The sequence below is a fragment of the Metopolophium dirhodum genome, chromosome 6 (assembly GCF_019925205.1).
Source record: "Metopolophium dirhodum isolate CAU chromosome 6, ASM1992520v1, whole genome shotgun sequence".
NCBI classification, from domain to species: domain Eukaryota; kingdom Metazoa; phylum Arthropoda; class Insecta; order Hemiptera; family Aphididae; genus Metopolophium; species Metopolophium dirhodum.
In genome coordinates, this window is record NC_083565.1 from 33503125 (window position 1) to 33526944 (window position 23820).

The following is a 23820-nucleotide window of genomic DNA, read 5'->3' on the forward strand; positions in this document are numbered from 1 at the left end:
CTACTACCTGCAAATCATTGGTTTTTATGGTATAGCCTTACGAAGTTCACGATTTTCGGTGTTTTACGCACCTGTACAACGCTTAAAGTTTACCGAGCTTAAGTATTACAAATTAATTTTTTTTTTAATCTAAGTAAATCAACGTTTTAAAATTGATGATGCAAAAATAATTCTGACACCCACCCATGGTGGTTTTACATAACAAGTCGAGGGATATTTTTGATTTTAATTGTTCGAGCAAGTGCAGTGTGGTACACCGGGTACATATGAAAATACCAAAAACTTAAATTACTTATAATACATATAACTTAAAAATAAGACTGACCGCCAAGTTCAGACTTCCCTGTCGTTTTCAGTTAAAAACTAATGATTTCCGGCAATTATTTTTTGCAATATCGTTCTTAATTCGTTGTTACTTGTAATATATACATATGCCTATTTTAAAAATATTATTCGTGGGTAATTGAAACGTCTAAAATATATTATCATATACAAATACGATGATTAACAAATAATAATAATTCAACTTAACCGGCTACGGTATTAATAATATTAAATAATATCAATATAAATATAGTATACAATATCCTAGGCTGACAAACCGTCTCCACTTAAAATCGTTTTTCGTATACTATGATATTATATCATTGAATTCAAATTTAACACTATCCATAACAGTCTACTGTTCAGCAGAGTCACTTCCAATTTTTTTTTTTAGATTCTGAGGGAAGCGATAAATGTATTGATTTTACAATGATGTGTGTTTTTTTTTTTATTTATTTTTTGTGTCTGTCATCACCTTTTAGGACAGTAAAAGTGCTTGAATTTTGTTTAACAGTAACTTTTCTGATAGGAAAGTGAATCTAGTTGGTACTATAGGGGGTCAAAAGTAAAATTTTCCCAGTAGTTTTCAAAAGCGACGTAAAAACAAAGGAAAAACGGGAATTTTTTACGCAAAGTCCGTTTTCGAGAAAATCGATTTTGGTTTTTGGTGCAACTCTAAAAAAAATGACCGTAGGTACATTCAATTTTGACTGAATGCTTATATTAGCATTTTCTAAACACCATAACATTTTCCAAATATTTTGACTTATTTTGAGTTGTTTACGGACATTTTCAGTTTCCATTTTATTTTAGTTTTTTTTTCTATAAATATCAATAAAATGTTATTTGTTGGTTAAAAAAGCTTGAAAATTTAATAGAAGATTCCTAGGTTATTGTTTCAAAGGCAGATGAAAAAAATTAAAAATCCTTAGTCACAGTTCTTATTTATAAGCATTTAAAGTTCAAATTTTGACAAAATACGGAAAAATCACGAAAATTAGCAAATTATTTTGCGTTGAGAATTCTTTTTTAATCTAAGATTTAAAAATATAATACAAGATTATCCATAAGTTTGTCTACCTTTATCAACAAAAAATATGTCTACAAGAAACTTAGATTAAATATTTATAAGCGTCTGAAATTTATATTTTTACAACATTTAATATTCACTCGATTTCTCATATTGTAACAATTTTTTTATTTTGTTGTAATTAAAAAACGTATGACTGTAGATACTTGAAAATTTCAATTAAAAATGATAAAAAAAAAACAGTTGTAACAATTATAAATATAAATATGTTACATGACACCTATGTATATAATACGAACTCTACCGTACGTACGATTAACTGCTGACCGTTACATTAATATTAAAACACACACATAATTGCAGTAAGGCCTACACACAATGTATTAGTAAGTTAGTTCGCTGTGCACCTTAGACCTCAATACACACTACGATTACCGGACTCCGTATGACTACGATACAGTTACATGGTATAATATAGAACATAGTTGATATATTTGTGAGTATTAATATTTGTAAGTGTTTAGTAGACAATAAAACATAATTATAACTGAAAAGGAATCCTAGTAATTTAAATATATTTAAGATCCTGATATCTACATAATATCTGCCCCTGGCTACGGTATTTATATCTATAGGATCCTACGATTCTCCCTGGATATCTTATATTTAACTGGTCGTTCTCCCGACCACGTTACACAGTTTTTGTTTATAATTTAAAAAATTATTTATTTATTATCAATTTTTTCTATTTATTTTTGCAACTTAAGCTATCATGGCATTTTGATATACATAGTTTACCTGCAGCCCTACTCTTGCATTTATTTGTGTTAGTTGCACAGTAGTCCGCACCGCGCACACCTCACGACGAAGACGGTACGCTAACATAGTTTGTGTCACAACGAACCATAAGCGCAACTAGGGGGGGGGCTTAGCCTCCAAAAACTTGTAATAGCCCCCACAAAATAAATTATTCATTTGTTTCCTAAAATATTAATAAATCTTTAAAAGTTAAACTGTATTTCTTACTTTTTTTTTTAAAAAAAAAATTTAATTATATAATTTTTATTTAAACTTAAGAATTATTTTATATATTTATGTCGGTAAGATTATTATAATATATAGTTTTAATAAATATGCACTGAACTAAAGTATAGACTATAGAGATAGTGAATTGAAAAATCCCCGACCCTGGTAAAAATAACACCCAGACTACAATGTCACTGACATCTATAAGTACATGGAATTGATTGTTCAATTATTTTTAAAAACTAATTAGTGTAATTATCACATTATTAATATTTAATTACAATTGTATTATACTTACTAGCAGTATAGTATACATACTTTTCATTAAAAATATTAAAATATAATAAATAATTTTCAAAAATTAACAATAATATAATTTTGTTTTATATCACGATTTTAAACAACATAATATTATGTCAATAGTCTTTTTTAAAGATTAGGTACCTACTACCTACATTCATTGATTATATATTTGTTAATTATTTGGATATTTTGACATAGAATTATTCTAAATATTTTTAATTTTTATTTGAAAATCATTTAAATATTGTATCAGCTATAAGTAAAACTTGTAAAATCGACTTATAATAATAATAATTATTAATTATATTTGTATTTTACTTATCGTCAAAATATTATTAGAAAATGTAATATTTTATTTTGGGAATGTATTAATATTTTAGTATAATTAAAAGAATTATTATTGTTAATGTCTGAAAATTATAATATAAATATTAAGAAATAAGTTAAATTGTATTCAATTTAGGTATCAACCTATCAACAAGTGTTTAGCAAGGTCAATGACCTATTCATAGTTCATGTTGATTAATAATTATAGGTACAACCGATTATCGAACAACCGATAGTTTATAGTTGTACTATAAATGTTTATGTTTTGGTTGGGCTCACTTAAGTCACATTTTAAATTATTTTCATTAATCTATTAAACCTTTTTATATAATAATCTACCTTCGATAATGTTAAATTTTATTATCAAGTATGTTATGACTGATATTCGTTACACAAGACGTATTCATGATGACCATGTTAAAAATATGGTACAAAACGATAAAATCAATTTAAAATAAATTAAATTATTATTCATCGCCACGTAATTAAAAAATCGTGAATCTGTATTATGGACAGAGAATTAGGTAAAGATAAAAAAATGACACCAAACAGTTAAGTTTATCGGAAACGACTGATTTATTTTGCGGTTTCAATATTGATATGAAATATGAATTACATATTATTGTACTGTTTGGGCTATGGCATTTTTGAGTTTTGCAATGTATGGACTGGATGAATTTAACAGTTCTGAAACAAACAAAAATGAAATGTAAATCAAAATGTATAATTTTTAATGATAAAAGTAATTTTTATGATCAATTATAGGTAGGCACATCATATTTTAATAAAGTAAACAATTAACTATGAGAACATAATACTATAATACTGCTACCTGCCTACCTATGAAGAAGAATTCGTATTATTCATACATTTCAAATAACTATTATTATGTTTTAAAGTGCAACAAAAATGCACAAAAATGCACTTATCTGTATATTTTAATAATAAACTGCATTAAGCACTAACCTGGTTAACTGATATTAACTAATATAATATAAACTATGTTACTATTATTATTGTTAAGTATATATATACGATTATAATCGTGTAATTATACTGCACACAATAAATATTCCCATGAAGAATAATTTATATTAAATTTACTATTACAAATATTTATCATGTCGGGGTAACATGACAAAATTAAAAATGTATATTGTTTATTATTATTGGTTTAATATTTTGTGAGCGAAATAATTTACGTTCAAATATTTTATTAATAATAATGCCGGATAACGGTAATTCATATTAAGATCTAAGTTTATTAATTTAACCATTATATATAAATGCTTAACAGTTTTACGTTATCTTAAGTCAAATTGTTTGATATTGCAAATATATTTTCATGAGAAAAATGTTTTTAAAAAGTTGATTTTAATGTTGTATTTGCAAATTGAATCAATAAAAATAGTAAAAATCGTAAAAACAACTATAGCAAAATGTTATATTTTTATATTTGGTATGATTTTGTGTTGTGATTTTATTTTCAAGCAAATTTTGATTTTAAAATTGAATACAAAATCTTAACTAAATCGTATCTAACTCACCATCAGTTGGCTGGTCGCTGGTGTAGCTTTGGCGACCGATTTGATGGCCTTGGCAGATTGCACTTGTCCGACGACGACGATGTTCATGGATACTTTTTCTGCGCCCATTTTTGGTTTTTGGTTGGTTTTTTGAGGATAAAAGTTAAAACTGTGAATGAAAAAAAAAAATTATTATTAATTTAAAATAAAACAATATTACTGTCATTTCATACTTACCAAAGAATAAATCTGCACAAAGATTGCGTTATGCCGGAATCGAGATCTCGGACGCCTTTATATATACAAACCCACCGACTGATTTAAGGTGGAGCGGCGTCGTGGCGTGATTATTATTGTATAATATTACGATGATTGTTTATTTAAAAAACATTGAAACTAATCTCGGGCTGTCACATATTATTTTAGCTTACGGAGTTCACATAGGCTGAAATTTAAAGTTTATAATTTTCAAATGTAGTTACCCTCAGGCACATTATAATATTATAAAATATTAACGTATCCCACAAAATAATTAATTATATGTAAAATATATTGTAAACAATACACGTCGATGAAATATGATTATTAAAACTTGTCAAATAAAATATTTTGAATAATTGTATAATGTTCGTTGCCTACATCGTTAGACATTCAATTTTTGAACATATTCATATTACATACATTATACATATATTATATACCTACAATATGCAATGTCAAAATATTTGTATCGTTTGTAGACAATTAGTTACGGGTTTTTATTGTTCATTAATAATAATATTATAAAGCATCTGTGCCATATAAAAATACACCGTATTGTATCGTTACAGTAACCACTAACCAGATATACATTTATTTGAATTTACGATCTTTTGTATGCAGCCCATATTGATGGACAATAATATTATGTTTTAAATTTTGATACTGTAAAAACCCTAAAAACACCTATCCCATAACTAGGTAACCTTCATTTATAATTTAATTATCCATAATAATAATGACCTAGCTGTTGTAGCCTTTTTTATCAATAAAAAAAATATTATGTTTGATAATGACAATTAATAAGTACCTATATAGGTAAAATATGGTACCTACATGATAGATATCTCCCAGTGGAAATGTACTTCGTTATTGAATGTATGATTTAAATTTTTAATTGATTCGGATGTACAAATTATTATAAAACGATTATTATATTTTGGTATAAAATATCGATTTAAATTGTTTTCGATATCGATTTGAAATTTGAATTGCATTTAAAAAAATTGATATCACTTGATTTTTTTGATGATTTTCAATGATTTTTATCGATATTCAAATCAGACTTTGAAATAATTTATTTCCAGCCAACAGAAACTGATTAATTAATACTTTTTGGTGGACTATTTTGTAAAGGAATTTCAATAAATATTTTTATACTTTAAGTCAACTTGACGTGCGTGTTGTAGACGTTAACCAAAATATTGGAATGTATGGAAATCAAATAATGTCCAATTTTTTTTTCACTATTTTGTGATATTCATATTTTAAAAGAAGATTTAATTATATTAATTGATCCGTTTACACAATGATCGATGGATAGGTAGATTTTCGAAGTAAAATAGTAAAATATAAGATTTGACGTCGTCCGACGTACGATATCAGTTACACGAATCACCTTTAAGAGCTAATGGTCACGCCACCACGCTGTGATGGCCGCTGATGTATAAAAGGACGAATTGATGCTTCGTTCCGGCATAACGCAATTTTTGTGAAAATATAATATTCTGTGAGTATTTAGCTGACGAGAAACGAAATTTCTTTGATCTTTACATTATTTTAAATCATACGTGTTTTCAATTTTTTCAATTTTATTTTTTTTTGTCTACTTGCAGTTTTCACTTTACTCCTCAAAAAACCAACCAAAAACCAAAAATGGGCGCTGAAAAAGTAACCATGAACATCGTCGTCGTCGGACAAGTCCAATCTGCCAAGGCCATCAAATCGGTCGCCAAAGCCACCCCAGCCACCAGCCAATTGATGGTGAGTTAACAATTCTGTAATTTTTTCCATTGATTACAATCCATTGATTTTTCAATATAGTTCGATAATTCTATTGCTTTTCAAATTGTTATGATAATAATTAATATTTCTTAATATTTATTTAAACTAATATTATATAAGTTCATATTTTATTTACGATTTCGGTAAATATTTTATTTTTATACCGTCGGTTTATATAACCATTTATTATATGCATACTATATAATTATACTATTAGTGTTCATAATCAACGGTATAACGTATTTGATTGATTGTTTTATGACAGTGTAAAATTTTATAGTTTTTAGATATTTCAATAAATTCAGTATTTTATTAATCTAATTAAAATCATAAATACTATTCTTCGATTTAAATTTTTTATGAACGTTATAGCCATGCCGTTACTATTTCATAGGTATGCGTTTAACAAAACCAAATTAAATATAAAAATAAAAGTGACTTCAATGTCGAAAACATAGGTACCTACCTATTATATCTAAGCGTGAGATCAAATAAAATTAATTATGTATACCTACGTAAATAATATATAATATTGTACCTAAAATAGTTTTACAAGCCACGTCAGTGGATGTAGGCGACGCGACAAACAATGTTTTTGTTCGTATAATACAAATTAATTTTTAATAATTAAATATAATTTAGTTCTTATGTAAATTATTGAATTAACCGTTTGTCTGCAAACGTTATTCTACGATCATGCACACAATATCATTTATCATAATATTATATTATTGTATTAATTTATTATGTTTTGTGTTGTTTCAGACCTGTTAATAATATTCGTCAAGTCTCCATAAATCTCAAATTCAAAAATGCCATAGTCCAAAACTCCAAACAGCACTATATAATGATAATATGTTATTTATTGTGTGTTGACATCGCAAAATAAATCTACCTTTCTGTCGCTCAATTTGTTTGTTTTTCACTTACTCTAAAAATGTAACCTTTTGACTACCGACATCGTTCCAGTTAAGACTAGCGAATATTTATAAAACAATTTATAGAATGATGCATAATATATAATTTATATTAATATTGTATCACCAGCATTTAGAACTATAGACAGTACCTAAAAAGCCTTATTTTTGATCATATTATCAACTCACCAATACACAAATTGTAAAGTGTGAGCTAGATGTAAAAACCATATTGTGTTTCTATACTTAAAATTTTACATTTTTATGATGTACTGTATGTTGTAGATACAATAAATGGTAACGAGCACAAATTAATGGCACAAATTTAAAGATAATATCAGAGTTAATTTAAGTTTTAATGTAATGACAAAATGTTTTTACCATTTATGGTATTACGTAGTAGATCGGTTATACATGCCAAAGTTTAAGACAAGCACAATATTATCAGAGTTATCTCATAGATTCTGTTTGAAACGTTTATTGTGACGTACTATTAATGGAGTTTACCATTGGTGATATATTTATAATACGTACTAATATCTAGTCAGTGTATAAATCACAAAATATTTTTTTTAATACTTATAAGTTACAAGTAAAAACTCAGTTTAAGATCAACGAATCCTTAAGTGTTCGACACAGTTAATTAAATCATAATATTATCATACCCACGAGGTCAACTCGCAACAGAATAATAAAGTGTAAATAATATACACTAAGTCTTGTCGTCTTACGAAATTGCTAAAAACACAATTATTAAATTCTAAAACAATTGACATTTGCTAGACACCGATATTATATCAAAATTATAAATTGGTTGGCCACCCACGCACATTATTATTATTATTATATAATAATATTATACGACTTTCAACCGGAACAATATAACAATTTCAAATATCCGGCTGGCTTGTTATAAAAACATAGAATCCGTCGCTAATGGTTTTAACCGAACAACGACCGTTTGCTATATAATAAAATATAGGCATTAACACTGTGGACCGATTTATTTCCGTCATTATTGTCTTCGCAGTTCGCAAAATACATTATACCTCGCTCGTTATTTTCGCAACAAAATATCAATATATATAATAATATGGACGGAGAATCGACGATGGTCGTCAAGCCATATTGGAGGCCAACGCTCGCGAAATCGTCGTCGTGGTGGAAACAGCCGGAACCGACGCCCGCGCCGATCGTCGTGGCCAAACCACCACATTATTGGAGACGGACGCTTGCCAAGTCGTCGTGGTGGAAACTGCAGCCGGAACCGACGCCCGCGCCGATCGTCGAGGCCAAACCACCACATTATTGGAGACGGACGCTTGCCAAGTCGTCGTGGTGGAAGCGGGCACCGTCGCCACTTGTCGCCCAAGCAGCGTAGAGACCGACCCCTGGACAGGAACACGCAATAGATATTATAATGTGTATAGTTGGGTTAGTGTCTTTTGGAAAAATAAGTAAACACGCTTTTTGTGGAGAGTACTGAATCGTCGCGTGTGGAAATCCGAACCGGATCGTCTCCACTATAATATAGTTTACGTTAGGCTGTAGGGCTATATAGCAGCCAATCTCGAGAGTTGATGGCACGCCAAGCCTGTCCTGATCTACCCACCGCACTGTCACCACACCGTTGATCGAGTCCGTGTCTTCAGTCTTACGCCTTTGGCGCCGGTAACGTTGCGGTAGGCTTCGGGACGGGTGTCGTGGAAAACCGGATCGATTAACGGTGTAGATCGGAATTTCATGCTTCGAGGGCCATCGACTATCGCCCCAACTCACACGGGCCGTAACTATATAGTGGAGACAGTCAGAGTTGACAGGTTCGGATTTCACCACAACGATTCAGTATACTCTCTACAAAAAAGTGTATTAATTTTTTTTCAAAAAGACGATTAACTATATATTATATATCTATTGCATGTTTTTGTCATGAATTGACTTTGTTTTGTTTTTGTTATGAATTGGCTTTGTTTTGTTTTTGTTATGAATTGACTTTGTTTTGTTTCTGTCGAATAAAATTATAATTTGTAAATTGTTTAATATTTTTTTATATAGAATAAGGTGAATAAGCATAGACATGAAGTATTGTCTCATTTTATATTTTACGGCTCATTTAGTTTCATGTACCTTTTAATTCTTTGATAAAAGTCTTGAAAATCTATTTTCTCTGCCTGTTATTATATAGTACTAATATTGACTAAAAAAAATTCAAATATTTTTACATACAATATTCATAATAAGCTATAATCGTTGTAAAGTGTTTTGGTAAATGTATTTCATTACTTTTATAGTATTACTTAATATTTTTTTAAATAAAGAATTTGGAAGTATTTAAATATAGTATTGTCATAATTTTATGTAAATACTTTTAAAAATTCAAAAGAATCATTAGTCACAGTTCAGATTGTTTTTTGATAATTAGGTATTATATTATTTTATTTATAATGAATTAAAATCAAATTACTAAATATTTTATTATTTCATATTTTATTAACAACTGTTTATTGTTCAATTGATAGTAAATTATTTTAGAGTTAAATCATAACAAATTTTTGTTTACTTTCAATTTTTGGTAAAAAATGAAGTACTTACGTTGGTAGTATAAAGTGTTAATGATACTTGAATTTGACATCACAGCTTTAAATTTTTAATAACTTAATCAGTTTTCCTACTTGCAAAAATTAAATAAATTAAATTAAAATGATATGCCAAGTATTATTAGAACGAATAATTCTTTAAAACTGTTTCTTAAAAGTTAAAAGTATTTGGAATGTATTTGAAATACTTTCTGCATCGATGTATTCTTATCTGTATTTAAATATGGTTTTTACAACACTGTAAAGTATAACGAATTTTTTAACCTTTTTAGAATAATAGAATGTATTATTTGATTCTACCAAGATTCTATACTTTTATACTTTAGTATATTGTATTAATCGACTATTTTTTGTTTTGTTCCAGAACTGTTAATAAATTCATGTCCACATCAGTCATTAGTCTCAAACTAAAAAATGCCTTAAGTCATAACCCAAACAATACATAATTTTATAATTTGTCTCTTCCGTCAATGAAATCGTTTATTATTTGTTTGTGCCATTCAGAGTTCTTATATTATCGTTTATGTTACGTCCCAACCGACGTCGATATATACATCAACGCAGAAATGAAATACGTGAAGTACTAGGTATGATGAATGTTTATTAACGTAGTACAAAATTACAATGTTATAATATATGGTGTAAAAGAGTGGTGTTACGATTCTTTAAGATAGAATTTAAACTGTGAGTGGTGTTACGACCTGACTCTGAATGTTCCTAACCGTCTGAAGAGCTCTTGTCCTGGGCTTCTATACATATGATTGTGCCCTTTGGAGTGGGTGGTTGTAGTAGTGGCTAAGCTCGGTCATGAGACAGAGTTCGGGTCTCGTATTTGGTATGCTGGTCGACTCGTATCCTGCGTATGGGTGTTGGCTTTCCAGGAAAGATACGTGTGACGACACCTTCTATAGTTTAATTGTTTTCTCTACGCTTTTGCAACGACCTCCACATGTTATACTATACTAATTGCTTTATTAGTTATAGTGTCAAATATTATTAGAGACGTGCGGCGCGCTGTACATAGTTAATATATGACTACTTAATACGTGGGTACGTAACATTTATAATATAAACATTATTTATTATTATTTATAATCTATACTAATATTATAAAGCTGAAGACAGAATAGTTTGTTTTTTTGAACGCGCTAATATCAGGAACTAATGATGGGTCGCAGACAGGGCCGTATTGGTATGTATTGGCCCATCGAGTTTTTCACTTCTAAACGACCCAAAATTACGTCTATAATATCATTACGAACCGAATATAGGCGTTACATAGGTGACCAATCGTATTTTAAACGTGAATTTATTTTCACTCACGCAGTCACACGACCGGCCCAAACTTTAAGCGGCCCACCGAGATTTTCTCGGTATAACTCGCCTAACCAATCCGGCCCGGGCTTGCAGGGGCCTAAAACTCTTGTAAGTTAGGTTCGGATAGGTTAGGTTAGGTTAGGTGCGTTCGAAAACTCAACTCTAGTTAACTCTATAAAAAAATAGTTACCCAACTTCGTTCGGGAACGCAGAGTTAACTCCGTACTACCGTTCGGTAACGCAGAGTTGTTATACTCCGGGTTAACTTCTTAACCCCGAAAAAATAGGTAGGTTGTTTTAATTCCACTGATAATAATGCTTATCTACGAAGATAACAAAATCAACTCTACTCTACTCTACTCTAACTAAACGTACTCTACTCTAACTATTCATATTCGAACGCAATAAAAATAATAATAAAATAATAACCTAACCATAGTCGGTTATAAACACTAATAGAATATATTATTATTAATATGATATAAGTCGTCGGTGTCCGATATAATATTAATTATTCAAATAGCTCCGAGACAACCGCGGGTATATACGATACGTTGTTCAATATTATGTCCGTCAGCTGGTACACGCAGAACTCAATTCGAACGGATTACTTTTTTCAAAGAATATTAATTATACACGGACGTTTTAGTTAAATATTATGTAGTTTTTTTTAAGCTGTTGTCGCGATTCGTGGACTGCGCGTAAAATGAGCTCGGCCGGCCGCCAGTCGCGGCAGATTTTTGGTAACTGATGGAATTCCAATCATAAAACGGAGAACATCTAATAGGCATATCTTGAGGAATTTAATGATCACGGAGGAATGTTGTTAAAGTAATATATCGAACACCGGCCAGAGCTCGTTTCATGAGTAGGTATATATTATAGAGCTCAGTGATTACGACACGTAACTGCAGCAGTACGACAGTACAACACCGAGTACCTATATATGTTACGGGTAAAGTACAAAATACGGCTAGTGTTCACATTACCCGGATAATGTGAACACTACCTGTACCTATTGAATAAAGTAAAAATACTATTTATAAGACGTTTACTTCGTAAATTACTCGGGTATTTTACACATTATCTACGACTGAGTGGGTAAAGTACTTTGATAAAATGTGTACGATAAAATAACGATTGTAGATAATTGTTTTTGAAAAACCACACGGAATAATATTTAGTACAGAAAATATTGCTCTGTCAACATCTTTACTACCAGCTGAAGCAGCGGAAAAAATAACCACTGAACATGAATTGGAAGAAATAAATTGTAAAATAGTTCAAATATAATATAATTAATAGTTTAATAGTGATAATAATAAATATTTTTTTTTGGATTAGTATAATTTGGATTTTGTTACTAGAATTTAGAAAGACTGTATAATTGAAGTGTTTGATTCGTTGGTCATGTTGTACAGACGGCATCAGTTTACGATTATTAAAGTAATACGAATACTTTATCCACAGCACACCGGATAATGTATAAATTGATTAGATAGTACTACATATTTAAGGTGGAAAATGTATACATTACACTGTTCATATGGATAAGGTTCACATTATCCGGGTAATATGTACATTAACCGTTTTTGGACCTTACCCGTAACATATATATGTATTTATTGTACATTGTATATACCACGGTTACAGCAGCAGGTATAAGCAAGGCTGGGCATTAACGAGTTAAAAAGTTAAAGTTAAGTTAGAAAGTTAATTTAATTTTAACTTTTTAACTTAACTAGTTACTTTTGGCTTTTCATTAACTTAACTGTTAACTTACTAAATTTCTTTCTTAACTAACGTGAAATTGACGAGTAAATTTTTCACTTTAAGAAGTAAGTTAAGTTCATTTATTTTGTTTTTAATTTTATAATATTTCACTTTTTAAGTTTTTTTCTGCATAGGCTTATAATAATATGCCCTTACGCCGTCGGCGTATTCCACCGCTTAAATTTTATACAGTTATCAATACGGTGTTAATGTGCCATAAAAACTACTATATATCCCGTGCCAATTTAAAAACATGTCAAACTCATGTCAGTACGCACAGTCGATTTGTGGCCATAAGAGTTACTGCAGTTTGTTGCCGCCGTACATACGACATACCTATATATCAGGGGTGGCCAGCGAGAAGAGACTCGCGATCCACCAAATATATAAATAAATATGGAAGAGCCAAAATGTAAAAAAAAAAGGTCATATTATTATATAGTTTTTATATATATGTGATATTGTAAATAAGATAAATATTTTAAATATGAACATGTGATGAGTGTTGTTCTTAAAATTGTAAATTACATACGTTCAGGTTCAAAGATACATCGCCAATTTAAAAACTTTGTTGAAAGTTTAGAGGATGATATTCCAAATGATGTTCCGTGGTATTGTTTAATTCGATGGTTATCGGTAAATAACGTTTTAATAAAATTTTTCGATTTATTAGAACCTATTAAAACATAAATTCATGTTTTCAAATTTTTTTTAAAAATTTTACGATAAGATGCGAGCCGCAAAAGTCTATGACGCGAGCCGCGGTTTGGCCACCCCTGCTATATATAGTAGGCGCCCATGTGCCTACTCTATGAGCCCTATGAGCTTACGGCCTTATCAAATAGTCAGTCGCGTGCATCACGCTATATGAATGCTCGGAAGCGCCGTCACGTAACTTTTATCGACCCACTTCTCGCGTTTACATAACAGCCTAATAGTGGCGAGACTTTGCCCTTGTGTTAGTATTAACCAGAGTTGAGATGTTTGGAACATCTAAATTAATCAAACATGGTTTTGTTTAAAACAAACGATTTAAACGATATAAAAAAAACAGCATATAACTTATAATTTATAAGTTCATACTGGCCATTCCTATTTATTTATTTTTTTTTGTTTCGTAAACAAATTTGAAATTTATAACATTTATAATAATAAGTTTACTTATTCAAATTACTAACAGTATATATACTTCTATGGTTCTATTACTTCTGTAGTTCTATAGGTAATATATTTGTTTAATTTTAATTTTTAATACCTATTTCATTTACAAATTACAACACAATTACAGTTATAAAATATTAAAATGTATTGTTTAATGTTAAATGTTCAGTCATAACAGTTGACACTTAACAAGTCATAATGTAAAGCATAAGCTATATAGAAATTAGAAATAGAATTATTAAAATTACATACCAATAAATGACATAACAATTAGTAATTATAGTTGTGCTCCAACATAAATAAACATTTATATAAATTATAAATATAGGTACCTACAGTAATAAACCACTATAGAGCATATTATATTAATATATTATGTATTATCGTATATTTCATGTGACTAATATTATCATATTATACAACTTTGAACTTAAACAAAATCGTGTAAAAATTTAAATAATTATTAATAAATAATGAACGATTACAACTGTACATACTTATATAAGTATATTATAACATAAATCGAAACATAGATATATATATCTACCAGTAAAAGGTAATTTCAAATTTTCAAACAGACCCTGTTCGGCCGCTGATAACATATAATATTATGACTGTCAAAAAATGTACATTATACCCTCTGACGGAGTGGGTATCAAATTGAGGCCGGGAGATTGCAGTTTATCCAGGCCACCCATCACTTACCATTTAAATCACTTTTAGAACCTACAAAATTACACTGCTAAACTAATATATTCTATTTTATTCATAATAATATTATTACTTTCAGTAATATCAAAGTACTTAAATCACTTTTTTTGGTATTTCGCTTAACTTACAATGTATACAATATATTATCACTAATACCTGAAAAATAAAATTAGTTTAGTTTAATAGTTGAAATCAACGCAATATTAATAATTGTATATTGTACGTCTTAATGGTTTAGGTATAGCAGATAATAAGTTACAAATACATTTATAAGAAATAAATATATAAACTATAAACAATTTAATAAAATATTCATAATTCTATAGGTCATAAAAACCGATTACCTATAAAAAAACATTTATAGATATATTTAATATTTATAGATAATAATAATATAGATAATAGTTTAGAGTCCTCGCCAACTGCATTTATTATAATATTGTTATCTCATTCAATGAGAATTTTATTTTCTATGGCCATATAAGTAATATAGTAATATTAGTAAGAGCATCGTAATTTATAGAATATTGTCATAATATTATATAATATTAGATATAGGTACTATAGCATATTATTATAAATATGTATTGTTGTTTAAAATATGTTAAAATATTAAAAAAAATTAAAGTTTAAACTGATTATTATAATCATAAATCAGATAGTTATTTTGTCTTATAATAAATATAACTAAAAGGATCTACATACATAATAATTATAAATAATATGCATATAATATTATATTATAACAGTTTATTTAACAAGATTATTTTCTAAACATGATCGAATTTGTTTTTTAAAAACTGTGAATATTCTTATAAACTATTTCGTTACATAAATTATATTCTAATTGATGATGATTATATACAAACATATTTAAATATTTTTCAGTTTACTACGTAGGTATGTATTTACACGCATATATACATGAAAGTGATGCAAACAAATTTAACTAAAAAAATAATAATATTACCTCCATAGAAAATACGCTCGGCACGAATTCCGATTTTGACCTACCTCCGAGGTTGACGCCCAGTCCGACGTCCGAATTAGACCCTTAGTAGCAAAAAAATTTTCGTTGTTTTTCGAAAAAATTGATAAACCAGTAGAACTTCGGATATAAAATTCACCTCTCCTTTTAATAATAATATATCATAATAGGTATTGAGCGTTAGGCAAAAACGCTAACGCTCGAAAATTTTCACTGCCCAAGCGGAAACATCTGAACGCCGTACAAGATGCTTACACATAAAAAAACACATCGTAGAAAAATCAATACAATCATCGCAGAATCTAAAACAATTTTAATAATTAAAACAAAAATGTGTTGGGCCCAAAAGCGTCAAAATGTAATACAAGGCTCCTGATGATATATAGCTTAAATACCTAGCAGTTGAAAAATATTAAAAACATTTATCAAATTTAAAATTTAAAAATGATTCTTGACAAAGTGTCTTCACTGGAAGGCTTCTTAAATCCGTCCTTTCCTCAAGCTACTTATTCTATTATCTATTTTACTTATTGTCCATTTTTATTGTAACAGATTGTAAATAAAAAATTATAAAAATAAAAAAAAAAAAAATGATTCTACCTATACGCGCGCCGTATAAGATGTTTACATCACATAAAAAACCACATCGTAGAAAAATCAATACAATCATAGCTGCACTCGGAATCTAGAACAATTTTAATAATTAAAAAAAAAATTTGTTGGGCCCAAAAGCGTCAAAATGTAATACAAGGCTCCTGATATGTAGCTTAAATAGCAGTTGAAAAATATTAAAAGCCTTTATCAAATTTAAAATTTAAAACTACGCGCGTGCCGTATAAGATGTTTATATCACATAAAAAAAACACATCGTAGTAAAATCAATACGTCCATCGTTCCACCTAGAGGACAGAATCTAAAACACTTCAAGTACACAATATCCGGAGAAAAATAAGCATAAGGAGAGATTAATAAAATATTGTCCAAAGAATTATATAATACCATCATTATACCTACTATCCGAGTATCCGACTCATCATAACTAAAAGAAAATTCAGAGAAACCCATACGTCATATTATTATAATTTATTGATTTTGAGGTCAGATTTTTGCGACTTTTCGTATAAGTTATTGAATTGATTATTTAGGTTATTTATTAGTACAACCAAACGTATTCTTTCGATTATTTGAGTAGAGATTTAAATAATTGTTTTTGATAATATTGTAACGAACCAACTACTTCAGCTCAAATAATGGAAGTGTTTTGAAATAAATTAACAAGTTGACTGTATGAGTTATGTAGATTTATTTGTAATTTAAACGTAAATATTCTAAGTCCAAAATAATTAACTAATAACTTGGTAAACGAGATGTGACTTAATAATTGACTTGGTGGTTTCTCTGCTGGTGCTCGTCTGATGGACACTTGTCCATCGACGTACCTCGTCGGTTATTCCTAATAGCTCCCTCCTATGGCATTTTTAGTATAAAAACGGTATATCTCTGCGTACTCCTGAGGTCACCTTTAGACGTCATTCGTATAATTATGTTATTTTAGGAGTATATATTTTGTACAAAGTCATGATCTTTTACGTTTATTATAATATTCGTTTTTCCTAGAATATGGATAATGCGTGCATATACTTATCACGTGTTGTGCGCAGTGCCGCAACTTGGTACATATTGGTGGGTGTGCGACCAAATATATAGGGCCCATGTATAGAGGCAAAACTACAGGGGAGGGGAGAGGGGGGCTATAGCCCCCACCCCCCAACTACGATTCAGACCCCTCCAAAAAATATTCCTTATTTATTTAGATATAAGGCGTTTATAGGTTATTTTAAATTAATAGTTTTGTTAGGTGTGCTGTAGCCCCCCAGAATTTTTAAGACGAACGTCTCTCCAGCACCACCCATTCAAAAAATTTACAATTTTTTTTTACAGGAAATTAGCATGTAATGAGCATGAATTTGCATGACTATTGCCAAAATTTGCATGACAAAGTATACAACTCTATGACAAAAAATGATGTGCGGTGCTGGAGAGACGTCTCACCAGCACCACCCAACGTGAAAAATTAAAAATAATAACAAACTCGATATACCAAAATGTAGCATGTGATTAGCACGAATTTGCACGATATACCCAGAAATTCGCACGTGTCTGGTTCGCGAACAAACCACGTTCGACTATTTCGCGCGTTTTTTTTATAAGCATTTAAAGTTCAAAAATCATGAAAGTTAGCAAATTATTTTGAGTTGAGAATTCGTAAAAATTTTTCTTTTTAAATCTAAGATTTTAATTTTGGTAATAATACAAAACTGTGTACAAAGTTAAATTCGAGTTGCACCAAGTTTATATTTTTAAATTAAAGGTTTTCGAAACGTAATTTCTGGTTAAGAAAATTTTGAAATAAAGTTCCCCATTTGATATTTTAATTAATTTAACTTTAGTTTTACTCAGACGCATCCACGTTGAATCAAAATCAACATATAATTTTGCTTTATTATCCCAATTTAATAAGTTTTCGGCCTCTTCTCAGGCAGCTAAAGCTGGTTGAATCATAAAATACCTCCTACCTCCATTGGTATAGGCACCTATTGTATAAGTACAGGTATGAAGTATTTTATTCCCCACTCATTACACTTCTGCAGTATTATATTTAAGTATTTATTAGAACTTTACACAGAGTTTTTCAAACGTTTAATAGAAATTTCGTAAACAATCTTATTAAATTTTATTTTTTAAAATTGGTTACACTTGGAGGTTGGAATTTTTTTAAATAGATAACAATTTATTGTCAAGTTATTTTAATGTAGTACCTATACAATTTGAATTCAGTTAATCAAAATGTTTTATTTGTACATTTTATGGTATACAAATGCTTTGATAATTTATTTTATTATACTGTATAAATCAGAAGCTCACACAATACAACTGTATTTTGATTGACTGCTTTTGACTTTTTGATAGTGTCATCAAATAATTCCCAATTGTTAAGCCCTCTTTTACAGTACGCTACATAGTGACCAACAGATGTGCGCAATCTACTTAGCCCTTTAGGATTATGTTATTTAGGATTATATTAATACCTACGTTTCTACTCATAAATTATACTATGTATAATTTATTATTTTACTTATTTTATTTATAATAGTATAATGGCTTTTGGGTTTACTACAGCGCCAACACCTCTCTTCAATTTTTTTTTTTAGTACTGTAACTCTAGTTGAATAATTTGTATTGACTTGAAAATTGATAATTTGGTGCCCCATGAATAATCATTCTTTAATGAACTAAATATTTTGAATAGTTTTTTCTGTTTAAGTTTCGGGGCATTTTAGTTTGAACTTCGTAATGTGTGTTTCTACTGTCAAATTTTTTCCAAACTTTTATTTTTGTTTTCTAAAATCAATTTGCCTGCGGACGCCAACACCTCCCTTCAATTTTTTTTTTATGATTTTAACTCTAGCCAAATTTTTTAAACATTAACAATCTGGTACCCTTTGAATAATTCTTTAATGAACTAAATATTTTGAATAGTTTTTTCTGTTTAAGATTTTGGAGATTTTAGTTTGATGTTTGTAATGTGTAATCCAACAATATAATTTATATACATTTTTTTTTGTATTCTAAAATGCATTTGCCGGCGGTCGCCAACACCTTCCTTCAATTTTTTTTTATAATTTTAACTCTAGCCGAATTTTTTAAACATTTTTAGTACTATAACTTTAGTTGAATATTTTGTATTGACTTGAAAATTGATAATTTGGTGCCCCATGAATAATCATTCTTTAATGAACTAAATATTTTGAATAGTTTTTTCTGTTTAAGTTTCGGGACATTTTAGTTTGAACTTCGTAATAATTTTCAAATTTTATAGAATTGAGGAAAATTTGAAAAACCGGTACTGGTTCCGTTAAGGTATAATTAAATTAATCCAACTGTGATATTTAAATTAATGTTAAAGATATATTTAAGGTATTAGTGTTTTAAAACAGTCAGTACTCATCACTTTAGTCACAATGTGGTAAATCCTAGTTTTTGCACTTTTCGGAACGTTATTGACTTAGTGACAAAATAGTGATAAAAGTTGAAAGTAAGCAGTACTAAGCAGTTTTAATAAGCAAAGTTAATAACTTGAATCATAATATGATGTTGCAGATCAAAATTATATTTTAATACTACATTAAAAACCGAACAGGAATTTAACAAGTAATAACTAATAACGAGTAAGTATATATAATCATTTTTGTTTTTGTATTTTCACAATTCCACATTTATTTGTTCTTATACAGCGTTAGAAATTTTTTCAGAAATTATTTTTTTAATATTTTGGGAATTTTTTTCTGATTGCCTGGTAGATATCTTTAATGTTCTATTGTCAATCAAGGATGAAAAAAATATATATAAATTTCATTAGGTAGAAAATGAGTATGGAAGTTTTTATGCCTTCGATTCTGGGTATAAATTATGGATACGTGATTTATTTAGGAGTTATATAGAAAATAAGGCTGTGCTTTTTACAATTGATGGATGTGGTCAGTCATACTTTGACTGTGGCGTTATTCCAGAAGTATACGCAACTGTAGATTTTGGAATTTCATCAAACGGTTAGTATTACAAAAAGTCAAAGTAGATTATTTGGTGTGTGAAAAAATTTAAAAATATCATCAAAACACTGAAAGACGTGCCAATTTATAAAATTGAATTAATAAATATTAAATTTATTGCAGATTTGAATTATAGTATATTTTTATATGTTTGTTTTAGCTTCTCAATGTTTTGACTTCATGAGAAAGGTTCAAAAAGGAGGTCCACTAGTGAACTCAGAGTTCTATCCCGGTTGGTTAACTCATTGGCAAGAATCAGTATCTATAGTCAACCCCATCGATGTTGTAAAACAAATGAAAGTAATGTTGGCAATTAATGCTTCGTTTAAAATTTTCGGTACAAATTTTGGATTCACATCGGGAGCGAATACAAATGACACCAAAGAAAGTATTGGATACTTACCACAGTTGACCTCATACGATTATAATGCTCCATTGGATGAAGCTGTAGACCCTACAGAAAAGTATTTCAAAATTAAACAGACACTTGAAGAAGCCGTGAGTTTTAATAACAGTTAACTATCCAATATACATATACAGTTTATTAATTAATTATTTTTAAGAAATATGCTGTGACAAACGAGATATCACCAAATCCCGCACCCAAAGGTGCCTATGGAAAATTCTATTTAAGACCTTTGGTTAGCATATTTGAAAAGGTTGCTCAACGTATTAAACCAGTGATCAGTGATGTTCCTTTACCGTTTGAGGACTTAGATATTAACACTGGTTTTGTAATGTATGAAACAACATTAACAGATGATCAAAAAAATGTTGAAAATCCAGTAAACCTAACTGTGAACACGGTTAGAGATCGAGCAATCATTTACCTGGATCAAGTAGAGTTACATTGCAGTTATAGTTTTAGAAACATGAGTGTTCAAATTTTTTTTTAGGTACAAGTGGGTACTATGAATCGGTTGAAAGCTAATACTACAATAAGCTTAAACATTAACCGTACTGTTCAAAACCTAAGCATTTTAATTGAGAATCAGGGAAGGATGAATTTTGGAGACTTAATTGAAGATAGGAAGGTAATAATAGCTGACAATAAATTATTTTATTCATGGTCTGAGACTGAAATAGTATAATTTATAATAGTATACTATAGTATTATAGTATAATATAATGCTTACCAGTTACCATAGAAGTTAATATTTGATAAATTGTGTACAGACTGGTGAGTGGTTACATTACCTTTTTAGAAACAAAAGTGGTAATATTTACAATCACTGAATTAGATTGTATTATATTTATTTTAACTACCAACTGAGTATAATTACTGAATTAAAATATTGTATGTAAAATAATACTAATTATATTTTCTAGGGAATTTTTGATCAAGTGATTCTCGGAAATAAAATATTAAGCCCTTGGAAAATGACTGCATATCCTTTGAATGGTACATCATGGATTTCTTCAATCAAATCAGTTGAAAACGTCAACAGTGTTAAATTACCAGCATTTTATAAAACACAGTTTACATTAACAGTTAACTATACAAAATGTTTAGACACTTATTTGGACACTTCAGGCTGGACAAAGGTGTGTTCTTACAAGTTAATACTGTTAAGTCGACTTTTATCCACATATTTACAATTTAAAAAATAATATTCGATATTTACAGGGTGTAGTGTTTTTAAACAATGTAAACCTTGGTCGGTATTGGCCACTTGGTGGACCTCAAGTTACACTTTATGTGCCAGCTCCTTTTTTAAAACCATCACCTTATGCCAATACACTAGTGATATTAGAACTTGAAGGTACATCTCAAGATTTGTCCGTGAAATTTGTGGATAAACCTGTTCTTGATGGTCCTATAATGACATAGATAAAATGTATGTTATATAATTGATTAAGAAAAATATATTAAAATTATTAAATGTTTGATTTATTTTATTTTTATCATATAATAATTATCGTGATTTTAAACTCTGTGTGTCATTCTATAAAACCATTCATTGACAAGCAATAATTCACAGTTCATAACATCAACTAGATAGGGCCCAGCTAGGATACCTACATAATTCATATATTGTGTATAGCAATGCAATCTAGGTATCTTGCGACGGAAGTGAGTGGATGCCACAGTATGGTCTTTGCGTTAGAAGCTTCAAATTGAGTACCTAGGTATTTTGTAAATTTTGTTGTTTTTTAAATTTTTATTTACATAATTTTTTCTAGTGATTCCATCACCACATACCAGATGACGATACGTCATCCAGTAAAAAGATTGTCCGTGGCAATAAATATATAATTCAAGTTTAAAAAGTACTCTGAACTGAAATTTGAAAGTATCTATTTTATGAAAATAACCTGAGCGCACTCAAATGTGCGAGTTCGTGGTATAAACTTATATTTTAATATTATATATTCCTACTGCTTAACAAACTGTCCGTCTATTGTTGGCTCATTTTATTTTTTTTGTTCACCAAAATTATCAAAGAATTGTTAATCGTTTCCGACTAATGTCGATAATTATTGGCGATTATCATAGATGATACAAAATATATTAGGTATATTATGATAAATCCATTAAACTTATATAATACTCAGTACCTATATGGTCAATTGATAAATTGTGTGTTCTTTTACAGAAATCTTTGTGATCTGCAACGTATGAATAGATACGGTTAAGTTGAATTATTATTATTTGTTTATTGTCATATTTGTATATAATAATATATTTTAGTCGTTTCAATTACCCACGAATAATATTTTTAAAATAGGTATAGCACGAACTACAACCGTTCTTCTTTGTTTAAATATCTGATTTCGTCCAATTTGATTATAAAAATATAAAATAACTAGGTATAAGAAAAACTGTGTTTTTTCTAAAAAAAATTTTTAGATTTTTTGGTTACAGAATAATCTATTTACGTGGAACTTTGTTTTCAAATTTCAAACCTTAGCTACAAAAGTTGAAATATCATTTTTCAATTTTAAAGTTCATAAATTGTGCCTATTTATTTTAAAAAATTTCACCTGTTATTGTAACAATATATCAGGAGCCTTTTATTAAATGTTCATGCTTTTTGACCCCACTACTAAAACTTTATTGACATTTATAGAAAATAAAACTAAAAAAAATGGAAACTGAAAATGCCCCCAAACAGCCAAAACAAGTCAAAATATTTTGGTGGTGTATAGAAAATGTTATTATAAAC

At 29.0% G+C, this 23820-nt stretch overlaps 1 protein-coding gene and 2 long non-coding RNA genes across 5 annotated transcripts; 2 read left to right on the forward strand and 1 right to left on the reverse strand.

Moving 5' to 3' along the window:
* The first annotated feature begins 1722 nt into the window (after positions 1-1722).
* Positions 1723-7489, forward strand: LOC132947267 (uncharacterized). 3 transcript variants are annotated; one of them, XR_009664868.1, is made up of 3 exons: positions 1723-1850; positions 6411-6558; positions 7345-7489. It is a non-coding gene; the product is annotated as an uncharacterized LOC132947267 (long non-coding RNA). The 3 variants fall into 3 exon arrangements; XR_009664869.1 differs by having other exon boundaries at positions 1849-1866; XR_009664867.1 differs by lacking the exon at positions 1723-1850 and adding an exon at positions 6287-6304.
* LOC132947369 (uncharacterized) lies at positions 3563-4938 on the reverse strand. Its single transcript, XR_009664908.1, has 2 exons — positions 4558-4938; positions 3563-3697 (listed from the first exon to the last, which is right to left on the reverse strand). It is a non-coding gene; the product is annotated as an uncharacterized LOC132947369 (long non-coding RNA).
* Positions 7490-13681: 6192 nt separating the features above from the next.
* Positions 13682-22526, forward strand: LOC132947712 (beta-galactosidase-like). Its single transcript, XM_061017968.1, has 7 exons — positions 13682-13819; positions 20464-20653; positions 20814-21151; positions 21217-21492; positions 21550-21687; positions 21983-22198; positions 22281-22526. Exons 1-7 carry the CDS (start codon positions 13682-13684, stop codon positions 22482-22484), a joined length of 1500 nt encoding a protein of 499 aa, XP_060873951.1. The 3' UTR covers positions 22485-22526.
* The last annotated feature ends 1294 nt before the right edge of the window (positions 22527-23820 follow it).